Genomic DNA, 22792 nt, shown 5'->3' on the forward strand with positions numbered 1-22792 from the left:
TCAATATTTCTGTTTCATTACTGGATGAATGCAGTAGAAATTTAGTGTCTGTTCTGTGGCTCATTGAAGTTACTTTGATGCCTTTAGGTTCCACGTCGCTGTTTTGTTCATCAAACCCAAACATCTGCCCACATATGGTGGCCATTAGTTAGTTGATTTTCATCCCCTTTACAGAGCAAGGTTGAAAATGTTATCAACAAGTAATCTATTACCAGAAATATTTAATGAAGGTGTATTATTGAATTTTGTCCCAATCTCCTTTAAGTATTGTTATTTTACCTAGGTTTTTGATACTTTCTTTAAATATATTCATATCCATTTGCAAGTTCAGTTTGTATTTATTAATCATAATATTGTGTTTTCAGTTTGGATGTGAATTTATTGTCTACGGCAATCCAGATTTTCTGTCTATCTGATAAATAGAATAGGTTGGTTTGAATAGCAACAGTGTGTGTTGGCTCATGGAATGCAGTTGCCATAAACTGGAATGAGCAGAGAATTGCTAAGTCTGAAGGCTGGAAGATTCTGATATCACTGAAATTTTATCATGGTACTAATTTGGTGCAGTAACATACCAGTATGAGGTATTTACAAATATTTGAATTAGTTGTAAAAGATGAAATATGACTGGTAATAGTCTATGAAATGCAGCCTGCTTTGGGAGCTCTTGTGTTTCCATTTCCCAATTAAGAGCCTATATAGAAAAATAATTCTAAGAAAATACTAGGATCTGTCATCTCTCGGGGGGGATAGGCTGCAATTTGATGAGGAATCACGACACAATCATGACCCTGTACTGATTCTATCTGACTGGTCACCTGCTAAAAATATAGTGTTTATTTCCTGTACAAGACAATTATGTCCTATCTTAATAGGATGGAATTTCCCCCCATTTTTCCATCCTGCTTTGAAGGCCTCCATTTGGTTTGATGTAATTGTTAGTCATTTATACATGATGAAAGTTTTTCTGTCTTCAGGAGTCTTCTGTTACAAGCACAAAGGTAAACTGAGCTTCTACAAGGTATTTCTGAAATCTGATTACTGGCTAGGCTGGGGTGATTTGGAACCCACTTCCTGTGATGTAAGGAAGTGAGTAAGGAAGTACATATATTTTTAATCCTTTTTTTTTTCAGACTTACCACCTCTTTAACTTCTTTATATACAAATTAACGTAGAGAAGTGAACAATGTACACACTAATAATTGTGCCATTGATGGCAGAGACCTGTGTGCATGACCAAAGGTTAAAGAATATAATTTTAGTTAAGCAAACAAATTTATTGAACACATTATAAAAAGCCTGTATAATTTTTCCAGATTCATTTCATGTATCTTTGAGTGCTGTAGAAGCAGCTGAGATGAGCTGTAGGCTTAGCACAGGTGGAATTGTCTGTACTCCCCAGGGGACAATCCCCTGAAGAGGAAATGCATCATGTCATCCACACCAGTTTTGGGGGCATGGATGCCACAGCATTTCCTGCATGAGCTGTACTTCCAGCCCCATCCTGGTGCCTCCTACAGAACACACTGTGGCCATAAGTCAGCAGCTTTTTGGGTGTGAATTCCCACTGTTCCTGTCCTGCCATGAGTGGGTGCCTCCTCCAGTGCTACTCTTGCTGTCCTCCTGCTCAGCAGCCACCAAGACTTCTCTCCTCTATGGTCAAGTTCCCAAAAAGCAAAATTTAATTGACACAGAACAAAAGTGCTCTAATGGAAAAAAAACCCACCAACTCCTGAAATGAAGAAGATATTTAATGTTCCCACAGTTCTCCTTAGCATTATCACATTTTCTCTGCCTCTTTAGCTATGCAAGGACCAGTTCGTAGGGGGAAAAGATCATCAGGGAATTCCCCATATCCTTTGCATCTCTCCTTGGATTTCACTTCAGAGAGAAGAGAAATCTTACGTGGTTGTAAATCTTCGAGTAATCAAATACATCAATTAGAGATCTTTTGCGTGTTACATTTTTCCCCTCGTAATTTGTATTTGTGATACCATATTAACATGAGGAATCATGACATGTAATGTGCCTGCTATGAATTCAAACTTTGTGTCATGAGAAGGTAATTATAGCTGGTTTCTCAGCATCCTGCCAGAAGTTCCTAATCATATTGCTTAGTAAGTTCTCAGTGTTTGATTCTTGCCAAACATAGAACATAAAAGTAAATGTGAGGATATCTTCTGCTTTATCTTTACTTATATCCATTCTTCAGATAGTAATTTCTCAGCTCACCCTGATACCAGATTCTCCTATTTCAGGCCAGAGGAATTTATTTCATGGAATTTCAGCTTTCAGGTAGAGAAATCTGGCAGCCACAGTAGTCATAATGAGTGTTTTATCTTGTGCAAGAAGGTCTGAAATTCCACTCTCAGTTGCACTTCTGCAGCTTGGTGGGATCACAGGTGTGTAACAGCCAAATCCTGTACAGCAAATCTAGATTTGATTCCTTCCTCACTGCATCTTTAACTCCTTGTTTAGCTTATGAAAGGCTGTGGTTTTGTGACAGCAAGTATGAACAAAGGTTATCCTTACAGGCCTGTGGGGCTTTGACAACACTTTTGAGCAGCTGTGACCAAGTTTTTCTGTAATACAAAACACCAAACAAGAAATTCTGTCATTCACAAACAGTGCCATGAATGTAGGGACATTGTCCTTGCCATGTGACATCTTCATGGGTCATCTCTCTGATACTTCATCCAAATATTGAGGGAACACCATGAAGATACTGAAATGTTTGGTATCTTTCCTGCCTTAACAGTATCTTTTAGTCTAGGTCTTTAGAATTACACTACTGGATTCCAGGTGGTTTTACATACTAAAGAGATAAAAACCTAGGCAAGGTCTAATACTCTAAAAAACATATAGTCAATTTTAAGAGTTTAAATACAATAAAAGTTATTAGACTGCTGGATGATTTGCCATATTTCCAGAATTTGAACTCTTAATGGATTTTTATGAAGATTTTCTGCTGATTTTGGCTTCAGGAAAAATTGAAGAAGAGTGCTGACTAACTTTTATTTTTTCTCAATAATGATTCAATTAATCTCAAGTAGAATACCTGGCTGCCTTACCTTGCAGTTTCTGTATGTCTGTGAAAAAGCTTGTGGAGGGTGATTGCATCCCAGTGAAGGTCTGGACAGTGTTGAAGATTTAGACACTTTTCTGAATTTTCTTTTTCTTTTTCAGCAGTGCTATGCCATGCCATTATTCTGATGCTTGCAGTGAAACTAGGTCTTTATAACAGCATCACCACTGCTGTTTGGTTGCTGTGGACCTGACTCTCTACAGCTTTTCCACATCTGATGGAAAGATAAATAATTGTTTTCTTGTAAGATCCATCCTTACAATTAATACTTGTTGGCCGATGTTCCAGCACAATCTTTTCCATCCATCTTCAACTTTCTTTGTTTCATCAGCCCTTTTCTGCCTTTACTGAATAAACAGGCATCTCTTTTGGTGTAGACATGGCAAGCTGTGCCCCCACATTGGCAGCAGTTGAGTACAGCCATGTTCCTCCCAGCCCCTTACAGCTATTGGGTGGCTGGCAAAGACCCCATAAGCAGTGTGGTGGATGGTCCAGAAGCAGAGCTTAAATCCTCCAAACACTTATCAGAGCAAGGTGTAAAAGCTGGAAAAGGCTATCTTTATTGTTATTTATTATCTTCATCAGTGGCATAGAAAAAGGGATTGAGCACACCCTCTGCAAATTTCTCAGATGACACCAAGCTGAGTGGTGCAATTGACACCTGAGGGATGGGACGCCATCCAGAGGGACCTGGACAAGCTTGAGAAATGAGCCCATGGGAATCTCATGGGGTTTAAGAAGACCAAGAGCAAGGTCCTGCACCTGGGTTGGAGCACCCCTGGTATCAGCACAGTCTGGGGGATGAACAGACTGAGAGCAGCCCTGCTAGGAAGGACTCAGAGGTGCTGATAGATGTGAGGCTGGACATGAGCTGGCAATGTGCTGTTACAGTCCAGAAAGCCAGTTGTGTCCTGGGCTGCATCAAAAGCAAGTCAAGAGCAGCTGAGGAAGGGCCATTCCTGGGCTGCCCATGGCTGGAAACCTGGGGGGAATCCCTGTGAAGGGCATTTCTTTCCTGACACAGATTCTCAGCAGAAGTCTGCGCGCCCACTCACCTGGTGTGTTTAACTCTGGGATTTGCTTTGAGTGTTAAAACAGGTCTTTGCTCCTTTTTGTGGCAATATTTGCTGTTCATGCATGCAGGGATGGGCTCGCATGCCACAGCCTTATGGCTGGATCCAGGTGATGCTGCACTGGCTGTGGCCCAGATACCACAACTGCATGACTGCTTCCTCCAGAAGATAAGTGAAACAAGAAAAACAGAGTAAAAAATTTCAGTCAAATTCTGAAGTCTGTTATTGTCATATTTCTGTTGATTATATTCCTGTCCATGTCTGTCACCAAGTCACAGGCGATGAATGTTGCAAATATGGAGTTTATATCAGATTCGCAGGACACACTGGTCTACCATTTCTCTAGGTGGGTTTTTAACTGGAGGATATGTCCTTCAGCTAATCTTCAACCTACGCTCACTTGTCAGGATGCAGAAAGCCTTTGCTAAGTGGATTACTGTGGTGTATTTGTAGACAGTTTAGTTCTCAAATTATGTACATTGCCTGCAGCCTTCACAGCAATCTGCTGTGCTTTTTCTCAAACCAGGCAAAGAGTTTTATCGCATTACCCTCATCCTGATGTGCATAAACTAGCTATGTTTAAAGTTCTGCAGTTTTTTCAGTCATGTCCAAACCCTCCTTGCCTTCACCTCAAGGTGTTGCATGTGGGATGGTCTGATTCAAATGATCTGCTGCAAGTGCTGGGGATTCAGAAGCCTCATCTGCAGCCTTGTGTCTTATCTTCCTTGCCCATGGAAATATTTGCACTGATCAAAGTCCTTTGCTGTCATGTGGAAACCTAGCTACAGACTTAATGTTGTACTTGTTCTTTTTAATTAGTTTTACAATTATTTGACAGGACTCATGTTCTTCCTGGGTGCTCCTGCAGTGGAGGCACGATGGGTGCTTTGTAGAAGCAAGTAGCAGATCACACACCAATGTAATCACTTAGCTCTGGCTTCTGGAGCTACCTTAGCAATTAATCTCCAATATACTTATGAATTCAGCTCTTCCAAACAGTTCAGTGTCTAGGAAATCCTCCTTACTGATTATGGCTTATCTTCTTTTGCTTCTCCATAGGACAGCTGTGGGGCTGGATTCTTCTTCCCTTCCTTTAGCCACTCCCCTCATTTGTCAGCTGAAGAGTCTATCACTGATCATTTAACACTTTCTCCCTAGATTTTGATAACAACAACAACAACAACAACAAAAGTAGCATGTAGCTAAAATTCAGTAATCAGATAACTGGGGCAGTAACCTGTTTCAGAATGGTTCCATGCTCACAGTTACATTTTCACACTTGCTGGCTCTTAATGTCCTTGGTGTCTGTGAGCTCACGGTGGAATATGGGGAGAAGGCAGGTTTTTGGCTGTGAGCTGTACAGTACAAAGTCAAGCCTTGCGGACAGGAGAGGCCTGCAAGCACAGACTGTGGTGGGGCAGGATTGCAGCTGTGGGACCAGTGCTGGCCCAGCTCTTCTACAATGCAGGTGTTTAGTATCTAGCCCTGATGGCCAAGTGTAACCTCAAGATGTTTGGGGTTGGAAGGGACCTCTGAAGATCAGCTAGTCCAACCCCCCTACCATACCCCCTACCTAGCATTGGTTTCAGTCTCTTTTTTAAGTTGAATTTCATGAAATGCCCATTGTGAAAATAACACATTTGACCCTGACACCGTGGCCAGCTGAGCTCCTGTTTGCTGTCAGGCAGCTGGCTTTGTGGGAGCAAGGCAAGCTGCTGACCTGCCTTGGGTACCTGCCTGCCGCGGGCACCTGGAAAGGAAATGTGCTACGACTATGAGCTGATCAGTGGTGTCCAATGGCAGAGACACACAGTGAGCACCTCAGGTTTCTACTGGCATCCTGGTTAACAACAGACTGGTCTAAACTTAGGATTCCCTTTATTCTAGCAGCACATGTGAAATCTCTTTTATTGCATTTCATTGTGTATGATATTGCTCTGTCAATTTTGAGCAGTTTCTTGAATTATTTTCTGGTTTCGTATTGATGGTGTTTCTGTTACCACACCTAAATGGGAGTCAAAATTCTCACAGGCTTTTTGAAAATCATTGTTATAGAGCGCTATCTTATCATCATTGGTAAAACTAAAATAAAAAAGCGGGAAGTGAAGTGTAATTAATCAAAGTGAAGGTATTTGATATTATAATTTTATAGGTACGTGTAAAACCCCTCCTCATTGATGTAGCAAAAGTCCCACACACTGTCATAATCATTAACATATATAGGCATTGCAGATCATTGGTCTGACAGAAATTACACACATGGAGGCTTGTTTTCATTAAAATATTTTAAATAGCAGTTTATTAAGCAACAGCAAATTTCTCTGTGACCATAGTTTACAATTGTGTTTTTATTAATTTAGCCAAATTGAGCCTTGTGTAATGTAATTTGGGGGGGTTTCTTCCCATTGTTTAATTTCAGAAAGGTTAACTGGATAAATTTTTAAGCACAAGTGGATTCTCATTACCCAAACATACACTTGCTAAATGTCAAAACAACCCATATGTCAGACTATCCCTTAAGTGGTGGTATTATTTTCTCACTGAAAACAAATCAGATAAGAAAAAAGGAGGAAAGAAAGGAGGAGAAAAACCCAAAAACTTGCCTATAAGTTATTGGTACAGATGATAAAATCATAATGAGATATGATTTTTTTTTCCCAGTATACCTTATGTTCTGAAAATTCCCTCAACAGTGTTCACAGCAGATAAGAGGTAAAGACAAAAAAAAATTCCAGGACATCTGAAGTGAAATATTCTAGATCTTCCAAAACAAGAAAAGAGGTTTAGCTTCCAAGGATCAAGGTAATGGGGCTACTTTTCTCCTGTCTGCAAATAAAAAACTGGGAAATAAAACCAGGAAGCAGTAAGACTGAATTATGAAATACATCTTGGACTTCTGTATATATATTTATAATTCCCAAATTAGACATTTCTGTTTTCATCATTGGATAAAAAATGGGAAAGAGGCAGGAAGGATGATTGTGTGCAGAGATGAGGGTATCAGGATGATAGCCTGTTAAGAAAGAAAAAAAGTATAAAATAGTTTCTTGTGTCTCTGTTCTTTGTGTTATGATGATTGAAAGTTTCGACAGTTGAGCACCAGACTGAGGCACTTGGCCTTGAACATCAAGATAATTACAGTTGTGCAGAGCGTGGTGGGAACCACAACTTCATTGTTGTTGCAAATGCTCTTTTGTTTAGAGCATCATGGTTCAGTGCCTGCATCTCAGCCCTGCTCCTCCTGGGGCGGGTTTTGTTCTGCGACCCGCACTGTATGGTGCCCCCGAAGCACAGCTTCCAGAGCAGTCTCCAGTCTGAATTCTCAGTTTCTAAAAATCAAGATGATACTTTACTCCAGGCTGTCTCTCAAATTCTCCATAGAGAAGCATATGAGAACTTTTAAACAGCATTTTAATATAGTATAATTAGAAAACATGTTTTAATTAGATAGGCCGTCTTCAAAGGGTCAGCGCAACTGATGTGCATATTGTAAGAAAGATGAAGATATGAAGATTAATGCCTTATATTAATAATTAAACACATTCTAATTGAGACAATGAAGTGTATTAACTCTAATAAGATGATAATCATTTAAGGTTACTTTAAAATTGAATGGTATTTAACAAAAGGGCAGAATTTTAATTCACTGGACTGCTGTAAGCAGAGTTAAGTACAAGCTGTGAAAGCTGGCTGGATTAATTTTTTATGAGTCCATTTAAAAATATTTCTTAAGAAAGTAACTTCTGAATTTCCATCTGTTCTGTAGGTTTAAAAATACATGGATTTTAAGATTTTCTATGCAAGATGTGTGTGACATTACAATCCCTTCTTCATGACTCATTAAAAAAAAGTCAGTTTCCTTGCTTAAGTTGCTTTTTGTTTTCAGTTTGTGTTCCTGCACTCAAAATATTTTTGGGGCTACCAAAACATAAGATTATGGGATTATCTTTTTAACCTTAATCCTTTTAATTTGACAAGCAAGGGGGAATTTTTGATAGGGTTTTTTTTTCAGAATTTTCTTTAATGTATAACAGTGAGAATCTGATGAGCATCAGATTGTTTTGCCAGTGCTACCTATCCCATAATGCTAAACCACTGAACTACGATTCACAGTAAAGACAGTTAGACAGTGCTTTTAAGTGTACCTTTCTTTTAAGCTGTTGCTTCTCATATAAAATAAAAATACAGAGCTCTGAACTCCTAGCTTCCTAACACATACTTACAACAGTAGATTGACTTTAAGCATGGTTTTCTGTTGTGTTATTAATATTTTATGGCTTATCTTCAGTTATTCTCACTAATTGGCCATTACGCTTCTTTCCACCAGAGCTTCTGGGACCACCTAGGATGTTAAGGGGCATGATTTGATTTGTGGCATTTGATTATGCCTGGTTCTAAATTGCCATGATATTTACCATAGCACTGGATTACACAGAAAATGGGAGAGTGAGATTTTCCTGTGAAAACTTCTAATTTATGGAAAACACAAAATGCGGGCTCTCAGCAGCCTTTCTTCAGTGGAGATGTGCGGAGTTGTCTGCTTGTGCAGTCAGTCCCAGCAGGCTGCTGGAGACAAGGGGAGATGGCTTCTTCTGTGTTTCATCTCCTGTCAGCTGAATCATCATGTCTGTAACAGCTACATGGAGAAAATTAAGTGGGATCCTAGTGAAATAAGGGCTGAACTCTCCTAAAGAGTAATGTTTGCCCTTGAAAGGGAGACACTGGTCTTCTTTTCTGCGTATTCTTTAGCCTTCATTTTTCTTCTTCTTTCTGAGGGCAGTTATTTGCAGATTGCTGCCTTTTTTAACTGCTTTGAGATGCTAGCTTGATCAAAAACAAGTGATAGAGTTTTGCTCTTGCCCAGCAATTTAGGAACTGGGGGTTGCAACTCTTTGGTGGTGTCTTTGTAAAACAGCTTAGGGAAGCTGGCTGAAAGTGAGCAGGAAGCCTGATGGTGCCTGAAAGCGTGTCTGGTTTTCCAGCTCCTGAGTTCCTGTTGATAAAAGATGTTATTGCACACACTCTCCTGCCACTGCCACCACGCCTTGCTTGTTTTCCTCATTCACATAAATAGTTTAATGTATTTTGAAAAGCCCAGCGTGAGGCCAAAACAGCCGGTGGAACAGCAGCCTTGTTGAGTTAATGGTCCTGGTGGTGGCATTTGTTGGCCAGGAAGAATTGCAACTCTGTGGGATGAAATAATCTTTCTTGTCATCTGAGTGGAAGCACAATGAGTCTGTCCCCTTCTTCTCTATCACTGCTGCCCATGGAAGGAGGTGAGAACCAGGCCTGGCAGGTGGTTCCCATGCTGAAGTGCCTGCAGGCATGCAGGGATGCAAATATGGATCAGCCTACAAAGGTTGTCCCAAAGGGAATCTGTCCTGACAGCCATGGTTGCTGCTCCAGCCTTTGGTTCCCTCCATGTGCCCCTCCAGTAACACTCCTGGAGAGGAATCAAGGGGCACAGAGGGCTGAGAAAACAAAATATAATATCAGATGAATATGTAGTAAAGGGAGAGGGTGATTGTGGCTCTTAAAAATAAATGGAGGGAGGGATATTCCTTTGTAAATGAATGTTTTATGCAAAGGGATGCTTTGTTCTTACACCTCCAGCTTCCTCATCAGTTTTAAGGTGGGATTTTTAGGAAGAGATTTATCCAAGTAATAATGCAAATTGCAGACACAATGGCATAATCTAGTTTGAGGTTTATCTTTGACATCTATAATAATGTTATCCCCCTGATAATACATCCAGAGATAAAGCTTAGGCTTTTATTGAAAGGCACTGCTTCATCACCGTATCTTACACCAAATCACTGCAATTTGCATTATGATGAATTGTCTTACATGTAAACCTGCCATAGAGTTCAACATAACTGGAAATTTTTGTGCATTTCTTTTTTCTCATGTGTAGATTTGTGCTGTGTTTAGCTCTGTGAGAGACACAGAACCTGAAAAGTCTCTAAAGCTTTACCTTACAGGTGAAATGCAGAAGGAGATGACACCTTGCAAGGGCCCTGTACATTACAGTCGATGGCTCAATAATTTAGAGAACTTCGTGACCATTGTCAAGTCAGCCAAGAGTAAAGATTAAGACATTGAGAAATTACCCGCTGGACCCCATAGGGCAAAATTTGTTACTAAGTTAAGGCTTGGATGCTTAAGGCCTTTTCCAACCAAAATGATCCTGTGATTCTATGGGTTTTTCTTCTCCACCACATCTAAAGCATTCCAAAAAAGTGCTTTTCCTCGCATTTCCTCAAAAGCCTGGGGGTGATTATGTCTGGTGCTGTGGGAGCAGGCGGGAGGGGGAAACCAGACATGTTGTGTGCACCCCTGCCCACTGGCCCATTGCAGGACACCAGTGCCCAGGTTTCACACAGAGATGTCTCTTCATGAGTTTTCCATTCAGCATGTGCCCCATCTCTGCAAAACAACCATCTGGGGCTTTTTTTGGAGGTATTGGCACCAATCCATGGGCTGTAAAGTCATGAGTTACCTCTTTTCTTTGCCATACCCTAAGGTGGGCTTCAGAATTGGGTGTTTTCTTAAATGGAGAATATTTTACTGTAGTATGTGGCTCCTTGCTCCATGGTGCTGTCAGGGGGGGAAAAAAATCACAGTACTTCTGATAAATCTTGGTTGCACTTCTGATGCTCACATCATTTTGCCCTCATGGCTGGAAGGTGAAAGGTGAGTTTCCTGATGTACATAGAGTGGAAACTTAATGCCTGGGAATTTTTATTCCTCTACAAGTACACAAGGAAGAGAACACAAGTATTCAGTTGTGACTTTCTTCTATTCTCTGTTCTCGCTGGCACTGGTGGAAATTGCATAGGAGAATGAGGTTCAGTGATCATGCAACATTGAGCATATATGATCTTGAGAACATGCTCATAATTCTGGAATCCACAGACTAATTCATTTCTCCAACAGATGTGCCCCAAATATCACTAATCCTCCTCTGTATTGTTTCTTCTCCCTCCCACCTCCCCCAATTATTCCTTCTCATTTAAATGCAAAAACACAAAATAACCCAAATCATCAATCCATCCATCCTTCTCTGCAGGGTGTCTTTTGTTTTGCTTTGTTTTGTGACCAGGGAAGGGGAGGAGTCCAGGGAAAATGGAACATCTTTGCTCAGACTGATGCTGTTCTAGGATCCTGGGCCTGATTTGGGGCTGTCAAAGAGCCAGGCACTGTTGCAGTGTCTGCTCTGCATGTGCATTGCATCAGTGGGCACAGCCTGAAGCAGCTTGAGACCTGCTTTTGCTGCTTTTGCTTTTGTAAAATAGAGTTTAGCTTGGGAAGGACCAGCAAATAGAATGGGGTCCTGGCCTCTCCCCTGCCTGTTTGATCCATGGGATATTTTCATGGTGGTCCTCCTTCTCCTCCCAGAAGCTTGCAGGACTTCCGAGAAGCCAGGGTGCAGATATTTGCCTTGAGGACCCTGGTGGGAAGAGGAACTGGGCAGGCTCAAGTAGCATCATCCTGCTGAGGTGTGAGTAGAAATGGGAGCTCCCTCAGAACACATAGTTTGGGCTGGAATTTGACCACCAAAAGCTCTCACATACTTTGAGACCAGCAGATGACAGCCATAGCTTCAGAGGCAAATAAAAAGCCTCTCACATTCATTATTTTAAAGTATCTCATGATTAAAAATCTTAGAAACCTTATTTAGCTGAGTCTTACGGGTTTTGAAAATCTCAATTGTGAGTTAACAGGGATGCCTAGGGGGAACTTCATGGAAGAAGCACAAGGAAGGGAGAAAGGTGGTGATGAAGGAGAGGTCTAAGATATATAGATATATTTGTATCCAAAAGAGCAGTGGTAAATCTGCACACTTTCTTCCCACCAGCTCAGAGCTTAGTGCTTATGCCCACGGAAAAACTAAAGCAGATCCAGAGATAAAAGGGTGATTTCCGGAGTGTCTTATTATAGAATCATTTCTACATATCACCTCAGAGAACTACTTGGCAAGCTATACACATAGTGTGACAGGAATGTTTTTGCTGTTACTTTGCTTAGTGTTATACACTAATAGAGACTTGTAGTTATATACTAAAAGGGAGTGTATATAGTCTCTTGTAAGTACATAATATTAAATCTGGGATGGTTAGCAACTGAAATTCTGCAGGGCAGCTGTCACTGCAAGTCAGCAGTTTGAGTGTGCATGTGTGGAGTATATCTACATAGGTTTTATGTATTATTTTACTTTAACCTGTTTCTCACAATATGACTTTTTAAATCAGAAAGCAGCAAAGGAAGCAGAAAGCAAAAGAAAGGAGGGAAACTCTAAAATAGACCTTTAGCTGGTATTTCTCCCTATAAGAGGATTTGGGATAATTTAAATTAACCTAGATCAGGTCCCAGTTCTAAAAACATAAACAAATGAGTAAAAGAAAAGACCAAAATGTATTTTCAAATGTAAAGGTTTAGTAGAAGTGTCATTTAGAAACCTCACAAAATCATGACCATCACTGTCATGGTATGGAGCCTGCATGGTCTCTCTGAAGTGGCAGTATGGGTTTGTCCCTTGATTTTACATCTGGTACTCAAATAACACTACTGAGTCACTCATGTGGAATGATACAATGGTCCCCTAATTAATCTTTGTCACTAGTACACCAGTGGCTTCTAACTTTTATTTGATCCAGCTTCTCCATCATTCAGAACGAGTTGGCTAATGTTTCTGGGTAGCTGCTCTCTAGCTTCTCTCATAAACCCAGTAGATGTTTGTTTGTTTGTTTGTGCCACATTTCATTGGTAATTGGCACTTGCTGCCAATTTGCTGGGAGGTAAGGAAACCCATTAGATTCTGAGGGTAAACTCCTGTACCACAGAGCCATTGAAGTAATGAATTTCCCTTCATGGACAAAATCCAGTGCTAATTTTTATTATTTGCATTGCGCCTATATTTTAGGCAAATTTTCCTGCAGTACATCCATGTACAATCAGTGGAGAGAGGTGAGTATCTACTGGAGGTATTGATCCAGTTCACCTACAGCAAGCAATGAGCCATCTAAAATGGCTTAAAGCTGTATTTCCATAACAGTTAAACCTTTCTAAGACCATTCCTTCATTCTTCTCCCTGGGTGCATTGTCCTGCCTCCTTCCCATGTGCTATTCATCCCATCAGTCCTAGAACGGACTTAATCTGAAGATTGCTAATGCTTCAATAAAGAAATGAATGGTGTTTTGCCATCTTAGCTCTACAAATCAGTCAACTGCAGGATTACATGAATGCCAGCACAAGGGAGGGAGAGGAAACTGCAGCATGCTCGGGGAAAGGAGGGGACTGTGGTAACTCCCACTCAGTCTGAACTATGGTGAAACCACCCCTAAAGCGCAGGATCCCAACCTCTTTATCTCTTGTCCTAGTAGAGATTTCCAAGCTGATTCTGCAGCTAATTTGTTTTTAATAACCTTATTACTTAGTGCACTGATTGCTTTGGTGCTAATTGTCATGTAAGTTTAGTAGTGCTTTAATTACTAGAGGAAACGGAGGATTGATTTCCCATAATGTCCAATACAGCAAATACATTTTTAATGTAGTTGGTTCTCTATTAGGACAAACAGTCAATGGGAATTGTTTGAAGAATTTAGTTGTTCTGTTTCTTGTTGTTTTTCTTTTGCCTTAATTCTTGTGGATTCTCCTTTCCACTTGAAAACATATAATTTTAGGTGTGCTGCTTCAATCAGCTTCTCGAAATGCTTTTTATTCTGGCAAAGCAACTATAAACATAGAGAAAATGAATATGTGTCTAGAGCAAGTGGCAGGATGAGAAAAGAGAAAATAATCAGTTCGAACAATTACAGACAGTGAGTAAAAAATTAATGTGTCCAGGAAAACTGAAGAAAAAAGAACATCAGTGCAAATCTGCTGCTTCGTGTAAATATATTTTTAATGTTCTGTTTCAGTTGAATACAATCAGAGAATAGTAAAAGATTTTGAGTACTAGTCCCTAAACCAATGTATTGGTGAAACACACTGCAGTAAACTGATGTGAAGAGGAATTCTGTATGTATTTGGATGCCATCATCTTATTTCCAGCAAGCTTTCAAACATTATACATTGTTGTTGTAAGGTCAAATAACTCATCAGGAAAACCACAGTCGGATTTCTGCAAAGACTGGCTCATTGATGCACACCAGTGTGTTGCTTGAAACCCACAGTGTTTAGCTACAAAGCATTTGTAATTGTGAGATTATTGTCTCAATTTTGAGACAGCTTATTTTTATTTCTTTTCACTTTTTGCATCACCATTTATTGTTTATTAGTTAAACTTCCATTACTTTCTTTGGAATAGGTCAGAGGAAGACGGAATCTAGCCAACCTTTGTATTTGACTGTTCTTGCTATTTTGCACCTGCCATTGTGGTGTCCTCAGTTACATAAACTTAATAATAGAAACTTTATGATTTACATTTTTGTGACATTAGTCCTAAAATTGAAGAGGATAGGGATGTATTAAAGATAGGATGTTTGTGAGTAGGATGCAGTGTCAAAAGCAACAGTGACGTTCTGATCTCAAGGGCTTTAAAAACAAGAAGCACTACATAAAGGGCTGCAGAAAAGCCACAGGACTCGTAGCTTTAAGAGTCATCAATATTAATTAGGAGCCTATAAGATGAGCTATTGTCATGTCACAGTAAATCATTTCCTGGCAAGGACAGAATTTTTTCAAAGCCCAGAAATCTGCTGGCAGAATACAGGCAGCCACAGCCCATGTTATCTGAGAGTGCATGCTTTAGCTTTAGCAGCTGGAAGGGCTGAGCTTCACATCCCCTGCTTGGATTTCACAGGGCTGTGATGTGTAACTAGTTTGTTCAGTGATTAATAAAATGCAAGCCAGTGTGAAAAATGAAATTATATTAGTCAATGAAATGCTGTGAGGAGCAAAGGCTGGGTGAGTGACTGAGCCATGCCACCATCTCCAGCATCACAGACTGACTCCAGGCTGTGCATGACTGCTCTTTGGGCTCTGCTTTTATCACCCCAGCCCCTCCAGATCCTCACTGTTCAGCAGCTCTCCCTCTTCTGTACTATTTTTTCCTACCAGACTGTAAGGCCACCCTTTTGATGGCATGTCCCAACCCTCCGACCTTCAGCTGCAAGCAGGCACACAGGCGCTTTTCATTCCCAAAGGCTGGCACGTGCAGCTCCCTTCCTTTTCTGCTCCTCAAGTAGCTCTTCCCTTAGGGCCTTCTGACTCCAGCTCCAGCCAGCAGCCAGCTCTTCCTTCAAGTCCATGCAGGCTTTGGTTGAAATTCTGAGGATGGTTTTTAGGCTGTGCCTCAAAACTCCTGCAGGGCAAAGCTATGGGACAGTGGTGGGTCCAAGGGTAGGTGGCTGCCCTTGGAAGTGACAAAACCAAGGGTGACACAAAGGTGCCTTCTGCTGCCAGTCCTGATCAAAGTAGTGCTTCAAATTCTTACTCAAATGGCTAGTCCAAAAGGCAAAAATGCTCTGTTTCTAAATAATTCCAGGCACTTTTGGAGAAAAGGGTAATTACAGTTTTTAAGTGTAAAAAGCAAAAGGTTTTTTGACAACCTTTGAGCCTCAAAGTGACACCTTGTATTTACTGCTGAGATTTCAAAACCACTATTTTAATATATTTTGGTAAATAGATATAAAATATGAAAAGTCAACATCAAAGAATATGTATCAAATGCAGTTCTCATTTACATTACAGACTTGGGAGAATTCAGAATAATTTTAGTAACTGGGACATCAATGATACTACCGCTGAATGAATATAGGACAAAGAATCTTGAAGTATATTCTTTTAATTTGCTTCTTCACACATCATAATAAAAGCAGTAATAAACACAGTACAATAGAACTTTTCTGTAACTTTTTCTCTTTAATAGTTTTATGCCTGTTAGGTATCTAAACAAATGGTCTATACAGAATTAATACAGAAGAATCAATGACTTCCAGCTTAGGCTTTTATATTTCACTTCTGTATTGCCATGGCATTTCTACAGCATGCTGCAATGCCAGGAATCTCTCCTTTTAGCTCACCCTTTTTCTCTCTGTGTATTCAAGCCTTCGTGCTATTTGCTTTTACAAAATACATCATTCTGTTCTCAGAAAGCCTTGAAGATTACATTCTTCTCTGAGTCAGAGTTATTTCACAAAATATCCTACCTCTTTGTTTAAAGCAGCAAACCTCTGTTTTCTGTCTTTCTATAGGAATTTTGTTTTTCCATTTTTTGAATGTTTTGGTACACAAGATACATGTATAAGGGCTATGCTTATGCAGTGGATCATCAAGTGCTTGCTGTAGTGTCCTCTTAAAACATCTGATGCATGTGTGCACCGTATCCAGTATACCGAGGGATGTCTTGGATGATGTATACAATGTTTTCCAAAAGAAATACATGATACAGCGTTTAAAAATATTAAGGAAAGTGTATTCACATAATCTTGCCTGATATGTCAAGCTGATGAATGGAAACAGGAAGATATTTAGCAAGTGATTTTCACAGCATTTCACTTAATATGTTAAAGAGAATATAGGAACATCAGTGTTGAAGGGGAAAAGCTCTAAACACAGGCTTGGGCTCAAGGTTATGTAGATTATCAGTTCAGAGTAATGCACAGAGCAGGTCCATCCTCCAGAGCTGGCCCCACCTGGATGGGGTGTGCATCCAGGCCTGGCTCTTGATCATAGCAGTCTTGTGTTTGCTCCTGCATTTTGCCAGCTTGAGCCATACCTGTCTGAAAAGGCAAGTGATGTTGATGCAAGAAGAGAAAGGCAGTAAAGCTGGAGAGCCAAAACCAGGAAGCTGCCCACCTCGCCTTATCTCAGAGATCACTGCCCTTGGGGCAGTGGCTAAACCAGCTGCAAACCGTGGCAGTTTAGAGCCTGGCACACAAAGGAGGTGCAGATCCAGGTCTGTGTGCAGCACTACTGCTGCAGTGTACTTCAGCCTGCTTCCAGTGTGGGCAGCTTTGGTGTGGGAACCTGTGGGAGCAGGGCTGTGGGGCAGCAAATGGATGGAACAAAACTTTCCATTTAAATTTGCCTTTGTTAATGAGTCACTGCCCACAGCTCCTGCTGCTTTTACTTTCCTGCAGGAATGTGTTTTCACAGTTTTAACTGTGCTTGAATCAATCACAGGACCACAGGATGGTCAGGGTTGGAAGGGGTCTCTGCTCCTCCAAACCCCTGCTAAAGCAGGTCCACCTACAGCAAGCTGCACAGGATCACGTCTGGCTGGGTTTTGAATATCTCCAGAGAAAGAGACTCCACGGCCTCTCTGGGCAGCCCTGACAGTGCTCTGTCATCCTCAAAGGACAGAAGTTTTTCCTCATTCTCAGATGGAACTTTCTGCTGTTCAGTCTGAGCCTGTTGCCCCTTATCCTGTTGCTGAGCACCACTGCAAAGAGCCTGTCCCAATGTAATTGTATCATCTGCTGGTATCATGCAAACATTGAAGTGTTTTCTTCAGCTGGCTGTGTTAAGTAGTATTGCTCTACATTTATATGTCAGACACCATTACTGGTGGTGTATGCCACCTCGAGTTTCTCTGAACAGTTTTACATGTGGGATGTGAACATGCTTTATACCATAGGAAGACACATGTCAAAACACTAATGTTAATTAATTGACTCACACAGAGGGTTTGGCTTTCTGTACAATGATTAATTCACCAGCTGCTTTTGTCCCAGCCACAGCAGATTTTTTAAAATTAATATCCTCTGTACATTACTTTTTTAAAATTGGCATTCATTCTCAGATTTTGGGCAAGCACAGGACAAAAAGCCACAGCACACATACAAAGCAAGACACTGCATCTTTAGTATTGTATTTAACATCTCTTACTACATGCTTTGGGGATGAATAAAGACAAAGTATTTAGGGGTGAAACAACTTCAGTAAGTGACACACAGAATCCACAATTTCTGTGGAGAGTTAACATGCCCTGCTCCGAAAGGTTCAGAAAATGGTCATCACCTTTAGAATGCCTGTGTAGGAAAAGGTGGAAGCAATCCCTATGTCATCTGTATCCTGCTTGTTCTTGCTATAGACATTTTGAGAGCTTTTTCATTAGCTCAACCATGTTCTGCTGCCACCATGGGCAGCAAAGCCAAGTTCCATTCAGGACAAAGTGCAACCATTTATCTGTTTTACACAATTTCCAACTATAATGAAACACCAAAATAATTTGCATGTATTTTGGTTGACAGGGAATGTGCAGAGTTTCTACCTTCTCCCATCTAGATCTGTCACCAGTTCTATATTTGTCACCCAGTTTGGAAGCAGCCAAGGAATCTGAAAAACATAGGCCAATGTTGTTGGATATTTGCAAGAGGATTGCTCAGCAAATCATACTCTGCACTTCCCTGAAAATTCAGACTTGAAGAAGATGCAGCATCCTTACCCCCAGCAATCACAGGCTTGTACCTCAGTTGCTTAGGGGATCAGGTGTAGAGGTTTGGAAGCAGTTTAACTGTAGCAGGACCACTTGGGTAGCTGAGTGTCACAGCTTGGTGCTGGGGTGAGGTGTCACCTTCCCTGATGTCTGCTTCTCCCCTTGCAGGAGAGTACTGTGAGGTGAATGCGCGCTCCGGCCGCTGTGCTCCGGGGGTGTGTAAGAACGGAGGAACCTGCGTGAACCTGCTCATCGGGGGCTTCAAGTGCGAGTGTCCCCCCGGAGAGTACGAGCGGCCGTACTGCGAGATGACCACCAGGAGCTTCCCCCCTCAGTCCTTCATCACCTTCAAGGGGCTGCGGCAGCGCTTCCACTTCACTGTCTCCCTCATGTAAGTCCCCAGGGTAAGGGTTCTCTGGCTTGAAGTGGTTTCTTGCTGGAGCTTGGGACTGTTTGTCACTGATACCCACCAAAGACCTGCCCCTGAAAGTCACTGCAGGGATTTCTGACAATGACTCCTGCAGGCAGGACATAGGCATGTTATCTGAAAGGATTTTATTTTCTGCCCTGCTGTGGATGTTTCTGAGTTGCTGACTCACGACCTTCCCTGTTGTAACACAGGGTGACGGTGCGGGGAGAAGTGACACCAGGACCACTCTGGCCACCCATCAGCAGCCTTCAGCCACAGAAATGCCAGGGTGGATGTTGGGTTTGACACTTTTACTAGCTGGGCCTTTGGCTTCCTGGCCTTCAGCCCAGCTTCAGAACCAATCCATTTGTGTTCCTTGTTTGGGAGAACTCTTCCCATCTCCTGTTCCCCCACCTGTGAGGGGACCTGGGCATGTCAGGCCATGGCTGAGCACAGTCTGGTCTTTCTCACATTCTTGCTTTCCGGTGGTCCCCAACCTTGGGCTCGGGACAACTCCAACTGATCCAGGTCCTCACTTAGCTCCTTCTGGCCTTCATACCGTCCTGCTTCTGGTCCCATCCCACCTCCCAGGCACAAGTAGTCTTATCCCCATCCCATCTGTGCCAACATCCCCATGTTGGGCAGTCTCCTTCTGGACTCTCACTTTTCCCCTGGGAGTGCTCAGGAAGGCAAGGAGGAGCAATGATAGCAGCCACAGTCATGAGCTCTCCCTCACCTGGGAGACACTCCTCTTCTGGAAAAGACTTCTTGGTTCAGGCATAGGGGTTGCTTGGTGTGGAGCCAGAGCTCCAGGGATACAGATGCCTCTTCTCTGAGGAGGGGGTGGATTTGCAGCTTTCCCATGGTTTAGCTGGTCAGGATTGACTTTTGGTATTCCCTCACAGCAGACTGTGAGTAAACAACACAAAGTGTGTTAGTCCTGACCCCAAAGAGCAGAGCTGGGGATTTTTTGATAGGTACAGCAGCAGCTGCAACGGTGGACTTGTTTGTGTGTCTGTCCAGAGAAAGTGCTCAGGGAGATGAGACAGGCTTCAGGCTTATATCCCCTCCAGTACCCAGCCATTGTCTTGTGTTTCACATCTGTCAGGAGCCAGGTCACTTTTTTACAGCATGTTTTTCACTACTGTCCTTTTGCACAGTTTACTTTCCTGAACTAAAATCCCAGAGAGGCTCCCCATGTAACATGACTCTGTTAATATAAGTAACGCCCCATCCTTGTAAATGCTCAAGGCCAGGCTGGATGGGGCTTTGAGCAACCTGGTCTAGTGGAAGGTGTCCCTGCCCATGGTAGGGCATTGGAATTAGATGGTCTTTATGGTCCCTTCCAACCCAAACCATTCTATCATTTTATGATTTCTACTATTTTATCTTTCATCTGCCCTTAATCCCGAAGTCAAAGTTTTATGTAATCTTGAAATTTTGGTTAAATCAGAAAGCACAGACATGGTTTGCACACAAGCCAAGACAATGGAGAGTTGTGCTTGTGAGAATTGTTTTAGGGCATCAGGTCTAAGTACACAGAAAAACTGAGGAGCAAAAGGCTCTTGGATTTGTCTGACCCACAGTGAGAGCAAATAAAGGCGCGGTCTGGGCTGGCTGCCAGCATGACTTGTCTGCACTACCCTTGACTTGTCCCCTCAGCCATGAGGTGTCATTTTTCAGGCTTTTGGAAAGAGAGCTTTTACTTTTAGGGCACTTCAAGTTAAAATTTCTCAAATGCCCAGTGTAGGGGTTATTGAGAAATGGCAAAGTACTTTGAAAAGGTAGTCCTGACACCAGGGTTTCTTCACTATCTTTAGAACCACAATGGCTTATTTAGTCATGAGCTAAACACTACTTGGTCCACTCAGTGTGATATAAGATTTCTCAGCCATTATGAGATTCATCCCACACTGTCTGGAATGGCAACACATTTAGCTTTTCATACCTGAAGTTCACTTTTATTTACACTAGCTATTTCTTTGGCTTTTATTATCCTTCAGTGGAAGAGGAAAACATGTGAGGATCAATCAGCAAGAATTAGCAGTTTGACTGCTAATGATGATGATTTGCCACTACGTATTTTGTGATTTGGGAGCATTCCAGGGTGTCCAGCTTCCCTTGGCCTCAAGTGACTCATGACCCACTCCTAGCAAAGAGCAGAATATTTGCATTGTCCAGTCTCATAACTAAAATGGTTTTTTTAAGCATTTAGGTTACTGACCATGCATGTCTTTCTGCTCTCAATATTATGTATCTTCTTGCTTAATTCCAACAGTTACTACTCATTCCCTCCAAGAGACACTGTTAGTGGAGAGGTTTTCTCATTATTTATGCAAAATTTGGTAAGAAAGAGAGGCTTTTGTTTCCTGTGTCATGAAATGAAACATATCCCTTCTATTAAAAAACAGTATTTTTGCCCCCAGCTGGTGGGTGATAACCAGACAAGTTCAAAAGCAATAGTGCTTTTAACAAGTATAATGCAAAAGTTGTTTTTCACTAGTGGCAAAGAATGGAACTGAGCACAGATAAAGAAATCTACAAAATGGCTAAATAATGTAATAGTTTAATAAATAATGGTTTCATACTTAAAATTATGGTAGGAAATTGTAAGCATATGAGAAAATTAATTCAAACAAAACTAAGCTTCCTTTTATTGCTGCCAGACTAAATCTTCCTGCCCACTGAAGAAGCACCACAAATATTATTCCCTTTTCCTTTGCTCATATATATTCTGGATAAATGTGATCAAAATATTTGGATGAAGCAGTTATCCATGAAAAAATAGTCTTAGGAAATGTATTACAGAAACTGTATTCCTTTGGATGAAATGTTTGATGGTGAAAAGTGAAAACTAAATCCATGTTTTGATAATATTGATACATTTCAATGTTATTGTAATTAATTTAGTTTGTCTTTTATTTGTATAATATTATACTATGATAAACAAAACTAGAAAGAAATGTGTATATCAAAACTGATTTAAAGTAATGAAAACATTAATATTATGATGGACTATAATGCATATTCTTTGAAATTTGAATTTTACAGGAAATATCAAATTTGTGACTTCTGTTTTTTGAACAATTCATTATCCTTCAAAAACATTTAAAATATATAAATAAAATTTCCTATTTCCAGGTAGCTTAAACTGTGAAAGTTCTCTACTCAGTGTGATCCACAACATACATAGGTCTGACAAACAGCTTCTAGTAAAAAATATTCTTTGTCTTTGAAAGTTTTTCTTTAAAATACCTACCCTGGTATTCTAAAATATTGCTTCAGTCCCATTCTTTAAAATACAGGTTCTGTTGCATCACATGAGAGTCTTCCTATTAGACATGATATGACAGGCACAAGAGTCACTTGTGTCCATGGAAGACAGTTTTCATTAGCTATGTTCAGTAGTTCATTCATTTGTAGGAAAAGTGGGTTAATTTAAGTCAGGCATATTTCCTGCAGTTCAAGATACAAAATCAGATTAAATTACCATTGGGAAATGCAAGAAATTCCCATGGTTTCTCTCTTTTTTATCTCTTTATCAAATATTAATCTCTGTAAAAATGCTTATGTGAAGTGTAATCTTTTTTTTTTTTTTTTTGCATTTCTGAGTAGATGAAAGCTGTGTGCAACTCTCCAGAGATAAGATAATTCAATTAAAAATTATAAAATACAACAAGCAGAAATTTGAAAAAAATGTTTTGTGTTGACAAAAAAACCCCAAAAACCAAGGCTTTTTTAAAAGTGGTGTTGCCCCTTTTTCTGCAAGAAAGATACATCCCATATTAGTAGCACAAAATAAATAAAATCCAAATGCCCCCATTGGCATTGATCTAGTGAA

The 22792-nt window shown here is 40.8% G+C and overlaps 1 protein-coding gene across 1 annotated transcript in view; it reads left to right on the plus strand.

Moving 5' to 3' along the window:
• Window positions 1-22792, plus strand: part of LOC131573470 (cadherin EGF LAG seven-pass G-type receptor 1-like) — a 163679-nt gene that overhangs the window by 69678 nt on the left and 71209 nt on the right. The window contains exon 3 of the mRNA XM_058827458.1: window positions 18711-18933. Coding sequence (XP_058683441.1) covers window positions 18711-18933 — 223 coding nt within the window. The remainder of the gene's footprint in view (window positions 1-18710; window positions 18934-22792) is intronic.

This window comes from Poecile atricapillus, chromosome Z (genome assembly GCF_030490865.1).
Source record: "Poecile atricapillus isolate bPoeAtr1 chromosome Z, bPoeAtr1.hap1, whole genome shotgun sequence".
Lineage (NCBI taxonomy): Eukaryota > Metazoa > Chordata > Aves > Passeriformes > Paridae > Poecile > Poecile atricapillus.